Here is a 24,423-nt window from a genome sequence, read left to right as displayed (position 1 = left end):
CCCGCCAGAAACGAAATCGTAAAGAAAGAAACGAAAAACTCACTGAAATAGAGATCCGCATCGTCTGGGTCTTCGTCTTCCCGCTCGTATGGCGTCTGGGTTCCTTTTTGATAGCGTGTAATGGTTATGTGTCGTCTTCTTCATGTGTAATGGTTGCCCAGTTGCCTAGTCGTCGACTTCCTGCTCATCTGATCTGGGAGATTGAGCTACCCACATTACTTCTGAATCATCCTATTCGTCTGGGACCATGGGTCTCCATTTTCGTGGATATTTTCGTGTGGGTCTTCTCTGTGGGTCTCCATTGGTAAAGTTTTTTCTTTTTCTTTTCTCAGTCTGCATTTCATCAACTGTTTCTTCTTGTCAATGGATATTCACTTTGGTCGGCCTCATACCTCTTCTTAGGGAAAAGGAAAATGCTTTCATCTTTTCTAAACCTTAATTACATCTTCCTTGAGTTTCGAGTTCCCTTGATGCTTGTAACCCTCTCTCTTTTTATAATTTGCTGCAAATAATCCTATTTCTTTTATTGGTATTTTGTTTTTCGTGTATTCTTGAGACAAAACCCAACTTTTCTATGTAGCTTTGTAGGATTAGTTACTGGATATTGTTTTCGTTCTTGTTCCATTCCGTTTTCTATCCATTTTATTCACTTTCCCTTCTTTGTGTCTCTATTATTGTTTTTGCATCATTTGAGCCAAAACGTACTGGTCTGCTAGCTTGGGCTTTTGCCGAAGAAATAGAGATTTCTAGAAGCTTGTTTTGTGCATATGTGCGCGATACTGAAGAGGAGGGAGAATCAGCCATTGTCAGCATGTCCAGCCTCAATAGGACAAGGTCTTTTGATTCATAATTTTGTACCCAGCCCCCAGGAATCAACTTGGTGGTCATTTATTTAGAATACCATGAAAACTTATTACAGATGTGTGGGATCTCAGGCACATGAATTGAAATTTGCGAGCCCATATTTAACTTTGGATCTAAATACTGCTATTTTTTTTTTTTATATTGGATCTTGGGCCTTGGTTGAAACTAATTTGTTGATCAGGAAGTAATGAAGACAAAATATTGATTTGGGTGACTTTTTCTGAGCTATGTTTGCTTTCTCAGCTGCTAGATTTCTCCTGTGAAACAAAGTAACAATTATCTAAGGTTGATTTAAGTTGGTTGGCTACTGTATATATTCTTAGAGTCTTTTTCTTTCTTTTTTTTTTTCTTTTTTTTTTTTGCTTTTTTTTTGGGGGGGGGGGGGGGGGGGGGGTTCATGATATTATAGACTAGATTTAGCTTGATCTAATTTTAGTGAATTGACTAAACCTAAGTAGCTCTTCTTCTCATCCTTCGGAAGTTGGATTTCTTCAACTTATTTATCTCGGACTTTACACGAGGTAGATGTTCAAGTAATTTTCAGGTGAGGTTCATCATCAAGTTAGTTTTTATTATAAACTTCTTATGATGCATATAATTGCAATACAATATGCTATGTGAACTTTCTTTACTTTCTTTCCTCCCTATTCTTTCAACTTGTAAGGTAAAATATGTCCTTTTACCTATAATGAAAAAAGGAAAATAGATGACTTTGTATAATTCTTGCTATTGAACTACTTACTTTGTGTGCTATTTTAGGCAAGTGGTCATTATTTTTCATTCACAAATTTCAGAAGCATTTTCACGCTTAGAGATCTACAGTCCACAAGCTTGTGCCCCTCTCAGTTTTGGTACTCTCAAATGATTCCATTTTATGTTTTTTTATCATGGTGGTCATTGTATGGAGCTTCAACCTTGACAACAACTTCAGTGCATCTTCCATGAATGGCCAATCACATGTCCTGCTCCTTGTACAGAGAAAACCAACTTCAAGAAAAAGTATGTGCATGAAAATCCTCTATTAGATATGATTTCTCATTAAATATTCTTAATTTAAGGAGATGCATGAGTATTGTTTGTGGAGGCAGATGGTGCTACTTAGGACACTGTTGAAAGCTTGGAACAAGAAAGCTTGGCAAGTGATAGTTTTTGTAATTATTTTTGAAAGAAGAAAACTTGCAACTGATAGTTATTATAATTATTTTTTACAAGTGATAGTTTTTATACTTATTTTTGGAAGAAAGATTGGCATGAGTATACTCCTGATAGTTATTGTAATTATTTTTGGAAGAAAAAAGCTTGGCAGACGTAGTAGATTGAAAAGAAAAGTAGTAAATTGTATTGATTGTTAAATGGTCAACTATCCATTTTTTTTTTTTTTTTTTTTTTACCTGGTTACTTGATTGTAGTATTTTATATTCTGTGAAGAGAGACCACCACCTATGGACTTATCATTATGATATGTTAAGTTTGCTAGGAAATTGATGTGGATTGGAATTTGCATGTTTTTCCATTATCATCTCCATAACTTTCTGAACAACTAACTACACTCTTTTTCAAACCACCAGATAATTTATAGGCAAGCCCTGGGAGGATTGAGCTTTTTCAATGCATTCATCAAACTCACCACATGTAAATGCCGATAAGCTGATTTTGATATTTTGAGATTTTGAGAAGCATCATTCCGATAAGCATCATTCCAAGTCATATTGCACGTACACCATATCTATTTCTCTATTTGTTTCTTTCATTCCATTTCTTTTCTTTTCTTTTTCATATCTATTTTGTAACAATATATATAAATATTTTGAGATTTCGAGAGGATTGGGGTTTGACAATTCTTGTCATAGTCTGATCAAGTAATTTGGAAGTTGATTCTACAAACATTTTAATTATACAAATTTGTCTTTACTATCTCAGGCTGTTAACCAACTAAATGCCAACAAAATGAGCAAGCTAAAAATATTAACAAACCTCAAATGGCCAACTATTACATTGCACTCACTAAACTAACTTATAACACTTAAAACTACAAATTCATACTAAGATGTAACATAAAACCACTACCATTTCACTAAGTAACAACAAAGGAGAACTACAAAATCCCAATACACTTGGGCTAGTATGCATGAACGCCTTAGGACAACTTCTCTCTTAAGAAGCACCGATTCTCTCTTCCCGATCACATCCGCTCTCTTACAGAGCTCAATTTCCCTCTTTTCAAAAGTTTGGCAGAAGAAGATGTCTACATTCAAGCGAAACTCGAACATAATCGTAACTGAATAGTAGACACTAAGAATCTGTCACCATAAGCCATAGCATTCAAATTAGACCACCAAAATAGAAAAAGCAAACCTGCATAATGGTGCTACATTTATCAGAGGAGGGATCGAAAAGAAGACAAGGGCAGAGGGAAGGTTGAAAAGTTTATGCCTCATAATTACCACAATTGTTTTTCTGAATTTTTTCGGGGTCATCAGGATCTTCAAATGGATAAGCCCCAACTAGCATCACATATAAGGTGACACCACATAACCAAACACCTGCAATCAATAGTTCACAAAGATAAGCAGTGGATGATAATGCAATGAATAAGGTGGGGGGAAGGGAGAAATGAAGAACTGAATATAACCTTTCCATCATATTCAGGCATCATTTGTAATATTTATTTATGTTGGGACAGGGGGAGCAGGGTAGTTTTGATGCTAAATGAAATGAAAAAGGTTGAAGTAATCAATAAGTTCTATCCAAATGTTGATAGGAAAATGTTGAGCAAGAATGCCACAAACCTAAAGTTGCTAGCTTGATCTTGTTCTAGGGATAAAAGTATCCAATGGAACACTAAAACAACCAATTGGCCTACAGGCTTTTAGTCCAATGGTGCTCCAGTTCAACAGCTCAGGAAATTTTGGAACTCAAGCTCATATTATTGGTATCCAAACGTTTGAGAATTTTGTTTAAGATAAAAACAAATATATCTAAAGAGTCTACCCATTATCTTTGTTGGATATAGTGAAGAACATAAACACAAAGGGCGGTTTTTAAAGTTTTATTTACCAATTAACCAAAAAAAAGTAAAAAAGAATCCAATCCCACAAATCCCCCTTAAATGTTTGAGGCGCCTTTCACACAAATTTCCAACACGATTCATAAATGACTCATATACATATGCGTCAAGAAAACACACGCAGAAATCAGGAAAAAAATGAAGCAATTACCTTGTCGTTACCGTTTCATTGCTTTTTTAAACCAATTAATGTTCAACATCTACGAACCAAAAGAATAGAATTAAAGTGAATCATGGATCTAAAAAAATTTATTAAAGCTTGAAATTAAGAAAAGGTAAGCTTTGAAGTGAGAGAGATGGAACTCGACATGGGCAGTGGTCAAGGGGTGGTTGAAATTTTCGGAGAAGAAGGCCTTGGCGCACATGAGTGCGAGGATGGCCACTATGAAGGTTGGCAAAGCATTAGCTCTGTACTCAAATGAATGTACAGTTTCTCAGTAAATCAAAGTTTCAATCACACTGACAATATTTTGAATAAAATCCCCACATACAAAATCTCCAAGAAAATTAGGGGATTTTCTTGGGAAACTTAATAGTTGAAGGGAATTGATACTTGTTTGAAGCGTGTTTGAAGAGACGATTGGAACTTTACGATCACTGGGGCGACTGATTGTCTATTTCCTTGATCACCTTTTTCTAGGATTAAGGTTTCGGGATGAAGGGAAAGGGGCTTGGTTAGGGTTATTTCTCTTCCATTTTGTCTTCGAGGGAGAGAAACACAAAGAGGGAGGGAAATGGAAGGAAAATGGAGAGAGGACTCAGTGAAATGGAAGGTCTTCGTCTTCGAGGGAGCGAAACACAGAGAGGGAGGAAAATGGAAGGGAAATGGAGAGAGATCTTCGTCTTCTAGGGAGAGAAACACAGAGAGGGAGGAAAATGGAATTCGTCTTCGAGGGAGAGAAATCAAGGGAGAGAAACACAGACGGAGGGAAATGGAAGGAGGGAGGGATCTGGGGAAATGCAGAGAGGTTATGTTAAATGGTGCGTTTTTATTTTGCCCACGTCAGAGCCGTTTGCCCCGCGATTGCACCAGGCAACTGCAGCAAGAGTTTTTCCAAACTTTTACCTACAAAATTTTAAAAACAAGTATTCTAAAAAACATAAAAATTAAAAACAAGTGTCGCTGCATTGCGGACCGTAGTACCCTTTCGCTTTATATTTTCTTGCACCAGTACCTCAATATTTGTTGCACCTAACTTATTTTATTACATTAAACTTCATTGCTTAATATTTTATTCTTTTAAATGTGAATTAATTAGAAATTGTTTAAAAGATTTAACACGTATATCATAATTGATAAATGTTACTCAATGAAATACCAACGAGCTCAATTAACATAACTGTTTATATTTTATTTTATTTTTTGTATTCAAAATTGTACTTAAAAAACATGTATTTTTTATTATATACAAGAGTTTTTTCGTACTTTTTATACAAATTTTTACATATACCTGAGCCCTCTAAATTAAATTTCTAGCTTAGTCTTTGGTCAAGGTACACGAATGGTCGGAAACGTTTCATGATGAGAGGGGCCGGTTTTTCTCGTTTTCACAAGTACGAGTGAGACCTCTAGTGTTTGGAAAGTCATCCTCGGCTTAGGCTATGTTTGGATTCAAATTACATTTTATTTCATCTTATTATTATAATTTTTTTAAATTTTCACATAAAATATAATAAACAATTCATCTTTTTTCAAATCTCAAAACAATAATAATATTAAAATATAATATTCTAACAATATTTTATTCAACAAATTTCAATTTTATCTCAACTCATTTCATCTTAACTCACTATCCAAACCTCATTTTTAAGTTGATCTTGTTGATCTTTGTTGGTCTTAAGAAGATATTTTGTATGTTTTGTATCCAAGTACCCCATATGCAACATCAAGTCTTTTCATCACTTGTACTTCAGCAAACCAATTAATCTGAGTGCACCCGAGCCAAAATCATGTCAGTTTTACAGCTTAAACAACCGCTTTCTAACCTGCTTATTCCGTTCAAGTTCTCGTCGTCTTCAACCCACACCATCCTCATCATCTAGATCTTTTTTTCTCGAGTTGCTTCTGCACTAGATTCTGCGTCTGCGACTCCAGGAAAAGAACAAGCAGAGGCTTTTCTAACATGAAAAAATAGCCTTGACAAGTCAACTCAAATGCTCCTTCCTTCCTGGACTAGTCTTCCTCCCCGGAATTTTACTTCATCTTCCAACTTTCTTTCTTCTAATCCCCCTGCAAGTGGGTTGGAATCACATGCGACGAGGCTGGAACTGTCATGCATATAAACATCACAAACACTGGTTTGAGAGGTACACTTCAACATCTCAGCTTCTCGTCCTTTCTGAATCTTACCCGCCTTGAGCTTTCCAACAACTCCCTTTATGGAACTATTCCTTCCCATCTCAGAAATCTTTCAAAACTCACTCATCTAGACATGTGTCTTAATCATTTCTCTGGAAATATTCAGTCTGAAATGTGTCTGCTGACCAGTCTTCAACACCTTTATTTGGGTGGGAATCAGATAAATGTATCTATACCACAAGGAATAGGAATGCTTAGTTCTCTAATTCAGCTGAATTTGCAACAAAACAATCTTACAGGGTCAATCCCAACTTCTATAGGAAACTTGACAAAGCTCGTAGTTCTGGAACTTGATGATAATCATCTATCTGACAGCATAGCTCTGGAAGTAGGAAATTTGACCAAGCTCACTATATTGGATGTTTCAGTCAATCAATTCTCAGGAAACATCCCTCCAGTACTAGGGAACTTGAGTGGATTAATGCCCAATTAGCAGAGTGCTCAAAACTCTTGGACTTGAATTTGAGCATGAACCAATTTTGGGAAAGCATTATAAGGATTACGCAAGTAATTTGGTGAAAATCTCTCTCATATTATTCTGCATTATAAGACATCTTTATAAAATATAAGAATGTGGCTATTTAAGGAATATACATCCATTAATGAGACAACGGCTATTTACGGAATATACAGCCAAGAAATAGAGTTGCTATACAAAAATATTGACAGAGAGGAAATCGCGTGATTTATGTGGATTCCTTTATACGGCCTCTTAAAATGGACGTTCCATCAGCAACATTAATTTTTTCACGTAACAAGTTGAAGCGAGATCGAGCGAGAGGCTTTGTCAAAAAATCGGTGAGCTGGTCATTCGTGCGAACATGAGCAACATGTAATTTACCACGACGAACAAAGTCACGGACAAAGTGGAGATCGATGGCAATGTGTTTCATCCTAGAATGCATAACAGGATTGAGATTAAGTTGGGTTGCACCAACGTCATCACAGAGTAGAAGTGGTGGTTCACGTAACGTGAGACCAAGTTCATCAAGAAGGGACTGTATCCAAGTAATATCCGATGCTGCAGTGGCGAGTGCATGATATTCAGCTTCCGTGGAGGAGCGAGCCAAAGCCTTTTGTTTTCGAGTGCGCCAACTGATAGGATTATTGCCCAAAAAAATTATATAAGCCGTAGTAGACTTTCAATCATCAAGATCACCACCCCAATTAGCATCTGAGAAGCCTCTAAGCACTGGGTTTGTTTGACGATGCAATAAGAGACCAAAGTGAATGGTCTGTTTGATGTAACGTAAGAGCCGTTTAACATGTTGCCAGTGCGTGACGGTCAGTTTGTGCATGAACTGGGCAAGACGATTGACTACGAAACCGAGATTTGGGCGAGTGAGTGAGAGGTATTGAAGAGAGCCAATAGCGCGTTGGTATTCAGTAGCATCACAGCTAGTAGAACCATCATCAAGCATGAGCTTAGCAAACATAGACATAGGTGTTTGAACTTCCTTAGCCCCAGCCATCTTCAATCTGCTAAGAAGATCATGAACATAACGGTTTTGAGAAAGAAATAATCCTTGCTGAACCGGAATGACTTCTACCTCGAGAAAGTAATGCAGATCACTTAGTTCCTTCAGTGAAAACTTATCACCTAAAGACTTGACAACACGCTACAAGAACTGATTGTTATTTTCGGTGAGGATTAAATCATCAACATACACCAACACATAGAACATAATCCCATCTCTATTGAAGATAAACAAGGAGCTATCAGACTTCGAATTAAAGAAACCCAGCTCAAGAAGACCAGAACGCAGTGCATTGTACCAGGCCTTAGGCACCTTCTTAAAACCATAAATGGATTTCTGAAGAGAACAAACATGATGAGGATGAGTTTGATCAATGAAGCCCGCAAGTTGCTGCATAAACATTTGCTCAGTTAACTGACCATGAAGGAATGCGTTATTTACGTCAATTTGCTTGATTAGCCAATTGTTGGACAACGCCAGTGATAGAATAAGTCGAATGGTAGTCAATTTTATAATGGGACTGATGGTCTTCGAGTAATCGACACCCGGACGCTGATTGAATCCTTTAGCGACAAGACGTGCCTTTAACCGATCCACTATACCATCAGGATGACGCTTAATCCGAAACACCCATTTACAGCCAATTAAATTGGAAGCAGAGGACTTAGGGACCAGTTTCCAAGTACCATGTGAAACTAAGGTAGTAAATTCATCTGCCATGGCCTTACGCCATCGAGAGTCCTTGAGTGCTTGAGAGACACAGGTTCGTTCCAATGGTGGTGCAAGAGGATGCTTGGTAGTAACTGAGAGTTGCTTAGGATAGAAAATATTATTTCTAGCTCGAGTAACCATGGGATGAGTTCGGGTAAGAGGTGCAGGTTCGATGGGCAGAGGAGACTCAGAGCTAGAAGGATTACTAGCATGAGAAGAGGAAGCCATACCTAGTGTAGGAGACGGAGTGACAGTTGCCGTAGCATCAGGTGCAGTAGGTGTGTCGGGGAGATTATCCGAAGGAACTATGCAAACAGGATGAACTGAAGAAGGAGAGGACGCAACAGGGCATGGTGTTGCAACAGCTATAGGAGCAAAAGGAGTTACCTTTGTGAAGGGAAAGATATTTTCATCAAAGGTAACATGACGAGAGAGATAGAGCTTACCCATGTAAAGGTCCAAACATTTGAAAGCATGTTGAGTCAAGGAATACCCGAGAAAAACACAAGGTGTGGACTTGGGTTGAAATTTATTTGTGCGATAGGGAACAAGCCAAGGGTAGCATTGACAACCAAAGGTGGGCAACTTATGATGGTCGAGAACCCGGCCAAATAATGCTTCAAAAGGACATCGACGTGAGAGTAAGGGAGTGGGAAGACGATTAATGAGATAAACCGCCATGGCCAAAGCAAATGACCAATAAGTAGAAGGGACGAAAGCATGATGTAAAAGGGTCATACCCATTTTGACTATATGTCAATGGCAATGTTCGACAGTGCCATTTTGCTGGGGAGTATGCGGGGCAGTAGTAAAATGACTAATGCCACGAGCAGCCAGAAGAGGTCTAAGTTTGATAAATTCACTGTCGCTGTCAGAATAAAAATTTTTAATTTTTCTGTAGAATTGATTTTCAACCATAGCGCTAAATTGAACAAAAATAGAGTACACATCCGACTTATTTCGCATAGGATAAAACCAGCAATATTTAGTGAAATGATCAACAAGAAGTACATAATATCGGTAGCCATCAACAGAAGGAACCGGGGATAGTCCCCAAACATCGACATACAAATATTCAAGAGGAGCATGACTCGTAAGAGAGGTGAGACTAAATGGCAATTTATGCGATTTATTGTAATGACACGAAATACATGACAATAAGGACTTAAGAGAGGGCACAGGTAAATCAAAACTATGAAGGAGAGATGATAAAATTTTTGGAGTAGGGTGACCTAGCTGATGATGCCAACGATCAAACGAAGCACGGGTTCTAGCCAATGTGATGGCATGAGCCTGAGATAAGAAAGAACATAGTTCCAGGGGATAAACTCCATCTTCACACCTACCACGCATGAGCACCATTCCCGTCACCCGATCCTTCACAAGGTAAAGAAAGGGTGAAATTCAACAATAACATTATTATGATGAGTAAACTTGTGAACAAAGATCCAATTTTTTTGAATAAGGGGCACATGTAGAGTTTCTTTTAAAGTAAGAGAACATGAAGGGGAGGAAATAGTGGTGGAACCGATGTTAGGAACTTGCGAACCTGTACCATCTCCAAGAACAACCTCATCTTATCCATCATATTCAGAGTGAATGGAGAGATTAGCCAAATTAGACGTAATATTATGAGAAGCAAGAAGCCATTTGCCATTCAATGGAGCCGAAGAGGTAGTGCAGTTGACAGCAGGGCGAGACTGCATTTTTGCACAATGTTTGGCAGTGTCTCCAGGCTGATCACATATTTGGCACACAATAGAAGGCTTCTTAGAAGGAGCTTTGTTGTAGGAATTATGTTTGGAAGAGTTCTTGTTTTTTTTTTAACCGAGAGTTGGACGGCTTCCGTTGAGTGGAATTGGCAGTGACAACCAGGGTTGAAGTATTTCCATCCATGCGTTTGAGATATTGTTCATGACCAATTAACAGATCATGCAATTCTGCAAAAGACAAGGCAGTTTCTCTCGTATGTATAGGGGCTACCATATCCTGAAACTCAGAACCAAGGCCATTATGTACATATAACGTCAAATCATCATCTGAAACTGGGGCATCAATCAAAGAGAGTTCATAAGCAATTACCTTAACTGCATGAAGAAACTCAGACACCATGCGGGCACCCCGTTGAATAAGGGTGAGATCTTCCTTCAACTACATGGTCCTTGCCCTTGATTTGCTAGCAAACAAGCGAGCTAGATGCTGCCAGGCATCACGACTTGTAGTAGTCATAGCAATGAGGGGCATAACTGCTTCATAAACGGAAGCAAAAATAGCATTCAGCAATAACTGGTCCTGTCGACACCAGTGCGCATAGAGTGCTACAGCAGACGCAAAAGAATTCGCAGCAGGTGTAGGAGGACACTGAAAAGTGTCGTCCAAGTATTTCATCAGATCATATCCAATGAGAATGGTGAGAAAAGTTGCACGCCAAGAAGGATAATTTGAGGATGTGAGTTTGTAGGGCAATTGGCTGGAAGTGTTGATAGTAACAAGAGGTAGTGTAGATGCAGAGTTCGAGCCATTGGGCACCGAAGAATTATCATTGGACGACATGGAGTTGGAGGACGTTTCTGTTCTCGTGGGAGAGGAACCTCCTGATACCATATAAGGATTACGCAAGTAATTTGGTGAAAATCTCTCTTATATTATTCTGCATTACAAGACATCTTTATATAATACAAGAATGTGGCTATTTAAGAAATATACATCCATAAACGAGACAACGGCTATTTACGAAATATACAGCCAAGAAATAGAGTTGCTATACAAAAATATTGATAGAGAGGAAATCGCGTGATTCATATGGATTCCCTTATAAGCATTACCCCTCAGATTGGCAGTATACGCTCTCTCATGTATCCTGATCTTAGCCAAAACTTGCTCATAGGAGAGCTTCCATGGGAGCTTGGACAATTTCACTACATGGAATTATTAAACCTCTCCCACAACTATCTGTCTGCCTCAATACCATCAACTTTTAGTGAAATGTTAAGCTTGATATGGGTGGATATATCATACAATATATTGGAGGGTCCTCTTCCTAACAACAAAGCTTTCAACAAGGTGCCAATGAGTGCTCTAGAACATAATAGAGGTTTGTGCGGCAACAACACTGCTCTGAAGGCTTGCCCCTCGTTGTCGACCAAAAGACCTAATGGAAAGATAAGCCTCCGAGTTGTTATTTTGATCACTGTTATTCTATTGGGCACTCTGTTTCTTTTTTATATCATTGCAGCAATCTACTGTGCTTGCTTCCAGAATATGAGAAAGCCAGATCATGAGCCAAGGGATGCAGAAAATGAAACTTTGTTTGAAATTTGGAGTTATGATGGGAAAATGGCACATCAAAGCATTGTTGAAGTGACATAAAAATTCAACCCAAAACATTGCATTGGAGAGGGAGAATCTGCAAATGTTTATAAAGCAGAGGTGTCAACGGGTCAAGTTTTTGTAGTGAAGAAACTTCACCAATCTGAGGATGGAGAAGTGTCCAACCGAGCCTTTACAAGTGAGATTACTGCTTTAACAGAAGTGAGGCACAGGAATATTATAAAGCTTTATGGTTTTTGTTCACATGCAAGATACTCATACCTGGTGTATGAGTACATAGGAGGGGGAAGCTTGGGAAAGAGTATAAGTAGTGAGGTGAAAGCAATGCAATTCAATTGGATCAAGAGGGTTAACGTGGTAAGAGGTGTTATTAGAGCGCACACAGCATGAAATTAGCACTTTTACATCACCAGATGATGAAGAATCAGCTGCTCTTGGAAACATGAAAAGTTCTAATATGAAGGCTCAATTATCATCAGATGAACACACTGCTTGTAATACTTTTTCATTTAATTTACTAGAAGGCCCTTCCTTCAGCTGAGGTGCAATGTATTTTTATGTAAAATTATTGTATAGTTGTACAAAGGTTGATAGAATATTCGATTAGTTGGTTAGGATTTATTTCTCTCTTTTAGTATAAAGCAGCAGCACTATGCAAAGTAATGTACTACGCACGATGGAATAAAGTTAAAATCACTTTTCCATTCATTCTCTCTCTGCTTCTCTTCTCCTCAACCTCTGACTTCTTTTCATTCATCTCCTTTTACTTTTCTTCCTTTTAGCTTTTGTTATTCTTACATGGTATCAAGAGCCACAGAGTGAGAATCTTATGCTATGGCTACTGATATCACCAATTCCATTTTTCTAGATTTCACAAACATCATCAACCCCTATCGCCTTGATCATGGGGACAATCCTTCCATCCCCTTGGTCCTTGACCTTCTCAACTCAAAGAATTATACAACCTGGTCAAGAGCTATGTGTAGAGCTCTTCGTGCCAAGAACAAACTTGGTTTCATTAATGGAACCTTGACCAAACCAACAGACCTTACTGGCCCTCTCTATGATGCTTGGGAGAGATGCAATGACTTGGTAGTCTCCTGGCTCCACAATTCCATTAACCCAACCCTCAAATCCAGTATTGCATTGGTGGATAATGCACAACAAATCTGGACTGAACTCAAAGACAGATTCACTCAACAAAATGGGCATCGAATTTTCCAGCTCAAAAAGGCTCTCACAGGTTTGCAACAAGACACTGATTCAGTTAGTGTTAATTTTGGCAAACTCAAAACCATTTGGGATGAACTCATCATCTATGATCCTGATTGTTCTTATGGCAAACTTGTTGCACTTCTTGATAGATACCAAAGGGATTGTGTAATACAATTTCTCATGGGCTTAAATGATTCTTATAACATTACCCGTGACCAAATCATGTTGCTAGATCCCTTGCCTCCCCTAAACAAAATTTTTTCTATGATTCAACAGCAAGAAATGCACCATCTAGTTCTTCATGGCCAACTTTCAGCTGATTCAATGGCCCTTGCTGTGAATTAGACATACCCATCTTATAAGCCATTTTCCAGACCAACTCAGCCTCCCAAATGTGACAAACCTTTTTGCACTCACTGTAAAATTCAAGGGCGTACTCTGGACAACTGCTTCAAAGCAGGAAATGCTCAAGCACCTATTTGCAAACACTGTCATATGAAAGGACACCTAGCAGACAAGTGCTACAAAGTGCATGGTTATCCACCTGGGCATAAATTTCATGGCAAATCGAAACAACTTGGCTTCCCCTCTACCAATATGACCTCACTTGAACCAGAAAATCCATTCAATGACAACTTAACTTTTACTAAAGACCAGTACCAGCAACTTTTTTCCCTATTGCCATCAAAGGACGTTTCTATTGCCTATCATTCAGTCAATAATGTTCAAGCAGCTTGTACCTCTTCTACTACTATGACTGGTAACCCTCTTTGTTTCACTTCTTTCACTCCAACACATCACACAAACACACACACACACACATTGGATCATTAACACTAGTGCTATAGATCACATGATCTGTACCACCTCTCTTTTTTCATCTATCACTTCCCATGTTTCCTTTCTTGTCAAACTTCCAAATGGCCACACTACACCTATCACTCACATTGGCATTGTCCATCTTACTCCTATCTTGATTTTGCATAATGTGCTATGTGTTCCCTCTTTTGCTTTCAATTTAATCTCAACCAAACAACTAACCACTTCACTTTCTTGTTGTTTTATATTTTTTTCACAAATATGTTTTCTCCAGGACCTTTTGACATGGGCCACGATTGGCATGAGTGAGATGAAGAATGGCCTTTACCATCTACTTACAGAACCAGTGTCTTCATCAGCTCTCCTTGATCATTTTTCTTCTTCTTTCCGAAAGACTATTTCTGTTTCTGTTGTTTTAAAAAATGTTGATCAAGTTTCTTATATTTGGCATTGTAGACTAGGCCATACTCCCATTTCAAGGATACATGTAATAAAAGATTCTTCTATTAAAAATCATGTCTCCACTATTTCTGATACTAACCCATGTCATGTGTGTCCTATTGCCGAACATCATAAGCTTCCATTTCCAGATAGCACTCATAAAACCAAAACCATCTTTGAAATTATACACTGTGATATTTGGGGACCCAACACAACAGAAGCATATGATGGCACCAAATACTTCTTAAAAATTGTAGATGATTTCTCTAGGTGCACTTGGATTTACATGCTCAAAGCTAAATCTAACACCAAATCATGCATAGAGGCATTTTGTAATCTAGTAGAAATCCAATTTCAAACAAAAGTCAAAATTCTTAGAAGTGACAATGGTCTTGAGTTTCAAATGAGAGAATTTTTTAATAAAAAGGGAATCATTCATCACAGAACTTGTGTGGCAACCCCTCAACAAAATGGGGTTGTTGAGAGAAAACATCAACATATACTGAATATAGCTCGAGCCCTCAAGATTCAATCTAACCTTCCCAACATCTATTGGAATGACTGCATTCTCACTGCAGCATACATAATAAATCGAATTCCCAGTCCCTTACTTGCCAACAAAACCCCCATTTGAACTCCTTTTTAAAACACCTCCCACCTATTCTCACATGAGAATTTTAGGTTGCCTATGTTTTGCATCCACTTTATCTCAAAACAGAACCAAGTTTGACCCTCGAGGAAGACAATGTGTCTTTCTTGGTTACCTTTTTGGGGTAAAAGGCTACAAGCTGCTAGACATCAACTCTAAGACAGTTCTCATCTCTAGGGATGTTACCTTCTATGAATATGTTTTCCCCTTTCATCACCTCTCCCATTCTTCCACACCTACACCACTAGCATCACCCTATCCTTCCATTCCTTCTCATTCTCATTACACTGCTTTACCTCTCCACTAATCTGCCCACCCACTCACAAAATTCCATCACAACGTCTATCTCTCCCCCATCAAACCCTTCTTCTCCTTCCTCTATACCAACCATTTCAGACCCTTCTTCTATTTCCTCCATACCAAACATTTCAGACCCTTCCTCTACACCAATCATTTCAGACCCACCCCAACCTATTCTTAGGAGATCCACTCGAACCAGAAGAGCTCCACAATACCTCCAAGACTTTCACTGTCAGCAGGCTAGCTCCATCTCACCCTTTCAATCAGTGGACATGTCAACTTCTATATCAGGTATACCATTTTCTTTATCTTCTTTCATTTCTTATAATCATTTATCTCCTGCCCTCTCTTTATTTTCTACAACCATCTCATCAAATCCTGATCCACACACATATAAACAAGCTGCCAAGGACCCAAATTGGTGTAAGGCAATAGAAACTGAACTTGAGGCTTTAGAACTAAACCAAACCTGGACCCTTAATGACCTACCCCCTGGCAAAGTTCCAATTGATTGCAAATATGTCTTCAAAAAAAATACCACTCCAATGGCACTGTTGAGAGAAAGAAAGCTCGTTTGGTTGCTAAAAGTTTTACCCAGCAGGAAGGAGTGGATTACCATGAGACCTTTTCACCAGTGGTTAAGATGGTGATTGTCATAACTATCCTAGCCTTAGCTGCCATTAAGGGTTGGCATCTTCAACAATTTGATGTCAACAATGATTTCCTTAATGGTGAGCTCAAAGAAGAAATCTACATGAGGAAGCTACCTGGTTACACTAAGGGTCATCCTAGCCAAGTATGCAAGCTGCTCAGAAGCATATATGGCCTCAAATAGGCCTCATGCCAATGGTATGACAAGTTTTCTGCCTCTTTAATTCAATTTGATTTCACTCAGTCTAAGGTTGATTACAGCCTTTTCACTTACATCACTGCCACCACTTTTACAGCACTACTAGTCTATGTAGATGACATAGTAGTTGCAAGTAATTCTCTTGAATCCATCTCTGTCCTGAAGAATTTTTTAAACACTAAATTCAAAATAAAAGACCTTGGATCCTTGAGATATTTTCTAGGCATTGAGGTTGCTCGATCACCCACTAGAATTCACCTCTGTCAAAGAAAATATACCTTAGATCTTCTTGCAGATTCAGGTATGTTGGCCTCCAAGCCTTTGAAACTTCCAATGGACCAAAACCACAAAATGAGCAAATCATGTGGCACACCCTTAACTGATCCTACCCCATATAGACAACTCATTGGTCGACTTCTTTATCTCACCATCACAAGACCAAATATCAGCTACCCAACACAAGTCCTTAGTCAATTCATGGATCACCCTTCCACCTCCCATTTTGCTGCAGCTCATAAGGTATTAAGATAATACCTTAAAAACTCACCTGGCCAAGGCATCCTCTTGTCCTCTTCTTCCTCCATTCATTTAAGATGATACTGTGATTCAAATTGGGCATCTTGCCCTGATACTAGAAAATCAGTCACTGGATACTGTATTTTCCTAGGCCAATCCCTCATCTCTTGGAGATCCAAGAAACAGACAGTGGTGCCCAGATCTTCTGCTGAGGCGGAATACCGTGCCATGACTTCTATTTCAACTGAATTTACTTGGCTCAGAAAGTTGTTTAATGACTTGCCCATCCCTCATCAACAAGTTGCTGACTTGTTTTGTGACAACCAAGCTGCTTTGTACATAGCAGCAAACCCAATCTTTCACAAGAGGACAAAACACATTGAAGTGGATTGTCACTTGATCCGAGATCAAATTACAGAAGGTAGAATCAGAACTGCCCATGTCTCTACACAATCTCAACTAGCTAATATCTTCACCAAGTCTCTTCCATCTTATCTGCTTTGTTAACACCTTTCCAAGATGGGAATAGTTAACATCTGTTCTCCATCTTGCGGAGGGATATTAGAGCATACACAGCATGAAATCAGCACTTTTACATCACCAAATGATGAAGAATTAGCTGCTCTTGGAAACATGAAGAGTTTTGATATGAAGGCTCAATTATCATCAGATGAACACACTGCTTGTAATACTTTTTCATTTAATTTACTAGAAGGCCCTTCCTTCAGCTGAGGTGTAATGTATTTTTATGTAAAATTATTGTATAGTTGTACAAAGATTGATAGAATATTCGATTAGTTGGTTAGGATTTATTTCTCTCTTTTAGTATAAAACAGCAGCACTATGCAGAGTAATGTACTACGCCAAAGCTTTACCCTACCTACACCACGAGTGCTCACCTCCAATTATTCATCGAGATATATCAAGTAACAACATTCCGTTGGATTTGGAATATGAGGCTCACATCTCCGACTTCAGCATAGCCAGGATTTTGAAGCCTAACTCATCCAATTGGACATCATATGCAGGCACCTTTGGGTATTCGGCTCCAGGTAAGCTTTTCAATTACTTGTGATCATGGACTCACCCATAAATATTACAAAGGTGAATGGACAAGCTGTTGCTGCTCTCAAACACAAGTGGGAATGAACCATGTTCAAATTTCTACATATTGAGAATTAAAATCTTATTTTATGATCAAAGTATATAACATATATAGATGTGCTGATATTTTCTTCGTAGAGCTTGCTTACACAATGGAATCGAATGAAAAGTGTGATGTATACAGCTTTGGGATAGTAACATTGGAAGTGATGATGGGAAGGCATCCGGGCAGTTTCATCTCCTTATTATCATCATCATCAACGACAACAACTACCCAGAATATAACACTGAATGAAGTGTTGAACCAACACCTCTCACCTCCTAGAGGTCGAGTAACTGAGGAAGTGTTCACCATTGCTAATCTAGCATTTGCATGCCTCAATGCCCGCCCACAATCCAGGCCAAGCATGCAACAGATCTCTCACAAGCTATCAACTCATAGTCTTAGAGCCCCCTGTCAGAGCCCCTAGATGCCATTACATTAGGAAAACTATTTGATAACACAACTTTAACTCCCTGAAAGAGATCACTATCTTTCACCTGCTATAATACATCTTATGCAAGTCATGAATTTGCATCTCATGTTCTTTTATCAGATATGTATGTATAATTATATCTTGTACTTTTATCTTTATTCTTTCCTTCTATTGTATTCTTTGATCGAGTGTTTTGTGGCATTTGATGTATATATATGCTTAACATGTATACTCGGATACTATATATTTTAAACGATGTAATGGTCAATTCTAAGAATTATTGCAAAAATCTCTTAGCCACTTCAATTGATCTTGGAATTAGAATCCAAACATCTTAAGAGGTTATGGGTTATTGGACAGGGTCGAATATTTTGGGGCTAGGAAGCCCCAAAAGTTTGATAAAATAAATTTGTTTATTATTTAATGAAAGATTGATCCCAAAAAATATTTCAATCCATTAGGTCATGTTTAGATAGTGAAATGAGATTGGATGATTTTAGATGAAAGTTGAAAATTGAATAAAATATTATTAGAATAAAATTTTTAATATTAATATTGTTTTAAAATTTGAAAAAATTGAATTACTATTTATATTTTGTATAAAAATTTAAAAAAATCGTAATGATGAAATGAGATAAAATTATTTCCGTATCAAACGGTGCCTTATTTGTTCGAGAAGTACCCGCGGACACCTTTATCAGCATTCCCCAGGATTAAACAGAAAAACAACATTTGGAGTTCCACATAGGGTGTAGATCTACTTTTAAGGTTCAAAACAAACAAAAATAAGGGAGTTGACGAGGACTGAAGTTGTCGTGGAAAGTTTTTACAACGAAAAGGGATAAGCTGAATTCGCTGCAAAAGGCCAAAGAGAAGGGAGGCGTGAGCAGCAGGATTCGAACCTGCGCGGGCAAAGCCCACATGATTTCTAGTCATGCCCGATAACCACTCCGGCATGCCCACTGTCGATGTTCTGTGAGCACTTTAAATTTAATTTCACTTGTGTCATATAACTTCTGCGTAATTACTAATTAGAGTGGAAAGTTCTTTCTCCTGCACGTTACGATTAATCGGAGTTGAAGAGGGAGGGTATCTAGAACAAAGACTCATTGTAAATTTGTAAGTTCTCTCTCTTTCTCCTTCCAAAGCTTTGTTGACGATCTTTCCCTACCAACTATATAAATCATATTACTCTTTATTTTGAACTGACAAGATCTGTTGCAACTTGGAACTGACTGATGGCATTTTCTAGATTTCTCTACTGGCTTTCGTTTGATTCCCGAGAAAACATTTTCCCATAAAGTTTTATGGTACAACAGTATTTTGGGTGTGTTTGTTTTGATTGGAAACAGTTCCTCCGGAATTTTCTGGGGAAAAAATATTTGTTTGTGTGATAGCTTCTTTCTTTTTTCATGGTCCGTTGATTGCTCATCATGTCTTCAATTGGCATTCTACTGGAGCATGTAAACCGGGGGCTCTTTAATATTTGAATGGAATTTTAAGTGTGAAGCTTTGCATAAAATCTTGTCTTACATTTTCTGTTTGCTTTGAATGCAATTATCTCCTTTCCCTTGAAGTTCATAGTTTTTTATGCGATAAACTTTTCTCGATGTTAAAATTGTGACTGAAATTCGCAGTGTGAGCTGAGCCTTGGAATTGTTAAGCAGTTTCCAGCGGCTGGATAGCTTGCCTTAGCTTCTTTTTAATGCAATATTTATCACTTGAAGATTTTACCTTTGAAAGTAAAAGTTCAAGATCGCTTATATTTGTTGTCAATTCTAGTGCTTTAACAGTCAATTTGTCTCTTGTTGACTATTATACTATTCATCAATCTCATTGATGACTGTTTGATAGGGAATTGAACTGAAAATGAAATTTTGTTCTCCACTAGTCTGTTTCAAATGAGTTAGTTACTCTGAGCTTCATATGATCATATCTATCCTTAATTTATGAAGCACCTCTTTGGTTTGAGTGGTTTTGTATGAGACAAGAACAGATAAAGAACCCAACGCTACATTTTTCAAGAGATGTTAAGTTTCTAATTACTTATACATTCTTAATGTTTTCAACTGTAAATTCCTAGATTAATGTGCTTGGTAATTGGCAGATGGGAGAGATTGTAACTGAGAAGCATGTCCAATACATTTTTTCAGTTGAAAAGGTATCTCTCGTTTATGTACCTTTTTTAAGTTATTTAAGTACATCTTCAGTTGCTGACATGACTCTGTTTTCATTTATACCAAAAATTCCTGTTTCTCGCACTCAAGAGAAAGGATGACTTTATATCTGTTGCAATGGAATATCTGAGAATGAATGGGGCATACTGGGGATTGACCACTCTAGATCTTCTAGGGAAGCTTGATGCTGTAGATGCGGATGAGGTTGTCTCATGGATCATGAAATGCCAGCACGAATCAGGTTTTCATGGATGCTTACTTTTCTTACTTCAATCAAATGCATTGTCAAGTTGCATTCTGCTATGTATATTATGAGTGAGAAACTGTTGGGTGATGCCCCCCCCCCCCCCCCCCCCAATCCCCTCAAACTAGAAAAAAACAAGTACATCTCTTTGATGTATTTGATTTTTCGGATGGTTATAGCCCAAGACTAAGTAACGATTTACATTACAAATAAATAAAAATAAAAGAAAGAAATATGGAGATGACTATAGTAGTAATGGGGTAGATGACAATACATTCGGTTTTGCAGGTGGGTTTGGTGGTAACATTGGGCATGACCCTCACATACTGTATACTCTAAGTGCTGTACAGGTTTTTGCCCTTTTTAACAAACTAAATGTTCTTGACGTTGAGAAGGTGACTAATTGTATCCTTTGTCATACAGACTGCTGGATTTTCTGAGAGATTCTCCACATCATATCATATCAAACATTACTTTATTTTTCTCAAAATTTTCTGTAGCTACAATTATTACAACGATTCCAATTTTTTCTGCATTCAGGTATCCAAGCTAGTTAACTCAAGCTGGTTTACTTCTAGTTTAAAGTTGTGTATCTTATTGATATTCCATGTTGGGTGTTGTGAAATAGCATGTATCTTCGTTTTCTTCGTGCTAAATATCTAATTCAGATATTGCTGGGTTGCAAAATGAAGATGGATCATTTTCAGGGGATGAATGGGGCGAAGTTGATACACGGTATTCTTTCCACTGCTGCTTTATTATTTGGCATCTCATGGTTTTGGATGTTAGCATCTTTGGTTGAATAGTTTTACCAAACCGAGACTGTTTCCTATAGGTTCTCTTACATTGCTATATGTTGTCTCTCAATATTACATCATTTGAATAAAATCAATGTGGAGAAGGCAGTGAGCTACATTGTGAGTTGCAAAAATTTGGACGGTGGATTTGGATGCACACCTGGTGGCGAGTCCCATGCGGGTCAAAGTATGTTAGACATTTAACTTAACAGTCTAATTATGAAGTTTTCTATTTGACTTGTACGTTATAAATCAATGTGTGTATTACTTCCATTGTCTTCTTTATTTCTTTGTTAATTGTTATCTTTATCTGGTGAAAAATATGTTCAGGTTTTGCATCTGATAAAAAATGCATTGAGCTTTTTCTCAGAAGTCTTGCTCATTTTTCAGATTCAATTGTTGTCTATCAACTGTGAATTTTGCAATTTGCCTCTTGGTTGCCCAAACCTCCCGGCTGGATAGAAGCTCCCCACCTCCCTCCCATTTCTTTTGTTTCTCTCAATACATTGAAGTGGAGGTTGCTTAGGCTTGCATTCAGCAAATGAGTTGAGTAACAGGCTGCTCAAGCTCACTTGTTTATCTCATATGCAACGTTGAGCAAGCTGCTTCTTGAGCTGGTCCTAGTTGAGCTTGACTGGTTCAACTTTTCAAGAGTAAAAATTAAGCCTTATTCCTAAGTTACCTGAGTGCTCCCTACCAAGCTAATATTGTATGAAGTTTGAGTAGCTTTGTTTGTTTTGTAGCCTTTTTCCGTTTTCCTTGTGAAGTGCCTAACTTTTCACTAATGTTAGAAATTTGCGAGTCACTCAAATGCTTGAAGCACTTCATGCCATTTTACAAAATGGGTAATCTTAAGCTATTTCAACTAGTAAGTTGATTTAACAGTGTTCAATATAAATCAATTCAAGGTGAAGCTGATTATCAGTGGTAGATATTAGTGTTCACCTACAGAATTAAATATTTGAACAACTATCTATCAAAAAAATATTTGAACAATTACGCCCTTGTGTGATCTGGATATCAAATTTCCGCTTGAAAATATTGCTTTTGGTTGTCTGCATGTTGAACCCAACAGCTACATTCACAAACTCTGTGATATAGTTTCTCTAGATCCTGTGAACAATTTATGCCTTTTTAGTTCTCTCCATGTCAAATCTAGACTTGGAATCTAGTGAAAACTTTATGTCCTCTGCAGTTTTCTGTTGTGTGGGTGCACTTGCTATAACGGGATCATTGCATCATATTGACAAGGACCTTCTTGGGTGGTGGTTATGCGAGCGGCAAGTTAAAGCAGGGGGTCTTAATGGCCGTCCTGAGAAACTTCCTGATGTAAGTGTATATAGAAATTTGAGACTTGGTCTTCCACTCCATGTTTGTAGTCTTCCTCGCTAATTTTGTTACATCACTTCAGGTTTGCTACTCATGGTGGGTTCTTTCTAGCTTGATCATGATAGACAGGGTTCATTGGATCAGCAAGGAAAAGCTTGTTAAGTTCATCTTAGACTGCCAGGTCTGAACGAGCTACTCTGTAGATTCAGATTATTCCCATTGCAAACTCTGGGGTGCTGACCCTGTATTTTAGTTATGCATTGTTAGTTTAAAAATTCTCTAAGATGTTGTAGTTTTCAAAATCTCAGGATACAGAAAATGGAGGTATTTCTGATAGGCCAGATGATGCTGTGGATGTCTATCACACCTTCTTTGGAGTGGCTGGTAATTAATATTGATGCGTCGCTACCTTTTTAAATTCCTCATTTTTCCTTTTTGACCTGTACATATGACATGTATTAATCTTCAAATTTGTCACTGATGCTCATGTTGAACTTTGAGTTACATCACCCTTTTCCTGTCCCCTCCCCCGCCCCATTCATTACGAACTACCAGAACCTGCTTAAAAAGGGAGGGCTGGAAACTGCAGCAGTGTATGATTTTAGAATATCTACGCATTGTTTTTTATTTATCCTTTTTTTTTTTTTTTTGGGGGGGGGGGGGGGGGGGGGGGGGGGGGGGGGGGGGGGGGGGGGGGGGGGTGTTGATTCGGGTGGTTCGGGTAGTGTTGTGAGGGAAAGAGACTACAAATAATGTGCTTCTCTTACAGTGGCGGTTGTTCGCTTCTATTTATGCTCATTGTTTATGTGGTGCTTTCCAATCCAACATCCCTAGGAAGCTAATTGATTATGTGTAACCGTTTTGGTTCCATTTTTCCTACACATGATTTTGCTTCTTTGTTAGAGATTCCTTGATTTTACAATAAAAAAGTCGTCCATGTTTGTTGTTGCAGGACTATCACTTCTTGAATATCCAGGATTGAAGGCAATAGATCCAGCTTATGCTCTCCCCGTTGACGTTATAAATAGAATTTTCTTTGGATGATGACTGATTCTTTTAGATTTCCTTCTACATTTGGTACTTTTTTGTTTCTCTAATAATCTATATGTGAACATTGTGTTGCTAATATGATATTGTCACTTCATCAGAAATATTTAATTTTTTTGGTTTGAATTTTACATTTAATATCACTGCTCCCCATTTAAAATAAAATTGATAGATGCTCTTCCCACAAGTGTTGCTGCCCCCCATCTTCATGTTGCTCGCATTTCTCGCATCCCGGTAAGATCTAATGACTGTTCAAATCTTTTAACTAATGCTCCAGCCTGTTACAAAATTAGTTCATTGTTCAACTAATTTTTCTAGTCATAATCTTGCAAAGTGTGATCTTCGGATCGATATGTATTGCGGGTCGGGTAGCAACTACCAATTTGAGAAGGTTCCTGCCTTCCTGATTCTGTGTTTTTTTTAATATTAGCATATTTTGGAAGTGGAAAATGTTGATGTAATGATACTTTAGCCATCTATAAGTAATGGCATTTCTGGGGATCCTTATCCAATAATTGGTCTAGCTAGGCTGTAGCTTTTTTTGCAATTTCTAATGCTTGAACTTGAAACTAATTAGAACCCTATTAACTTACTACAGTGAATGAAAGAAACTGTCAAAGGATTTGAACTGTTGCATGGAGCAATATATT

The 24,423-nt window shown here is 38.0% G+C and overlaps 1 protein-coding gene, 1 non-coding gene and 1 pseudogene across 2 annotated transcripts; 2 read left to right on the top strand and 1 right to left on the bottom strand.

Annotated features, from left to right (window-relative positions):
* Positions 1-11,281: 11,281 nt before the first annotated feature.
* Positions 11,282-18,173, top strand: LOC121247406 (annotated as a pseudogene).
* Positions 18,174-19,060: 887 nt separating this feature from the next.
* Positions 19,061-19,142, bottom strand: TRNAS-AGA. The gene has a single exon. It is a non-coding gene; the product is annotated as a tRNA-Ser (tRNA).
* A 162-nt stretch (positions 19,143-19,304) lies between these two features.
* Positions 19,305-23,911, top strand: LOC121246881 (geranylgeranyl transferase type-2 subunit beta 1-like). The gene is made up of 10 exons (XM_041145192.1): positions 19,305-20,208; positions 20,287-20,340; positions 20,447-20,597; positions 20,889-21,005; positions 21,269-21,335; positions 21,436-21,584; positions 22,593-22,726; positions 22,809-22,907; positions 23,035-23,110; positions 23,679-23,911. Exons 1-10 carry the CDS (start codon positions 20,161-20,163, stop codon positions 23,768-23,770), a joined length of 987 nt encoding a protein of 328 aa, XP_041001126.1. The 5' UTR covers positions 19,305-20,160; the 3' UTR covers positions 23,771-23,911.
* Positions 23,912-24,423: the final 512 nt, after the last annotated feature.

This window comes from Juglans microcarpa x Juglans regia, chromosome 1S (genome assembly GCF_004785595.1).
Source record: "Juglans microcarpa x Juglans regia isolate MS1-56 chromosome 1S, Jm3101_v1.0, whole genome shotgun sequence".
Lineage (NCBI taxonomy): Eukaryota > Viridiplantae > Streptophyta > Magnoliopsida > Fagales > Juglandaceae > Juglans > Juglans microcarpa x Juglans regia.
The sequence above is the reverse complement of the archived record's forward strand: the minus strand, read 5'-3'. Positions and strand labels throughout refer to the sequence as shown.

What these genes read in the sequence shown, in the direction of transcription:
- LOC121246881 (XM_041145192.1), top strand. Translation starts at nt 20,161, where the DNA reads ATGAGACAAGAACAGATAAAGAACCCAACGCTACATTTTTCAAGAGAT. An exon ending in CGCTACATTTTTCAAGAGAT is followed by an intron (nt 20,209 to 20,286) that starts GTTAAGTTTCTA and finishes GGTAATTGGCAG; the next exon opens with ATGGGAGAGATTGTAACTGA. An exon ending in CGAGTCCCATGCGGGTCAAA is followed by an intron (nt 21,585 to 22,592) that starts GTATGTTAGACA and finishes TGTCCTCTGCAG; the next exon opens with TTTTCTGTTGTGTGGGTGCA.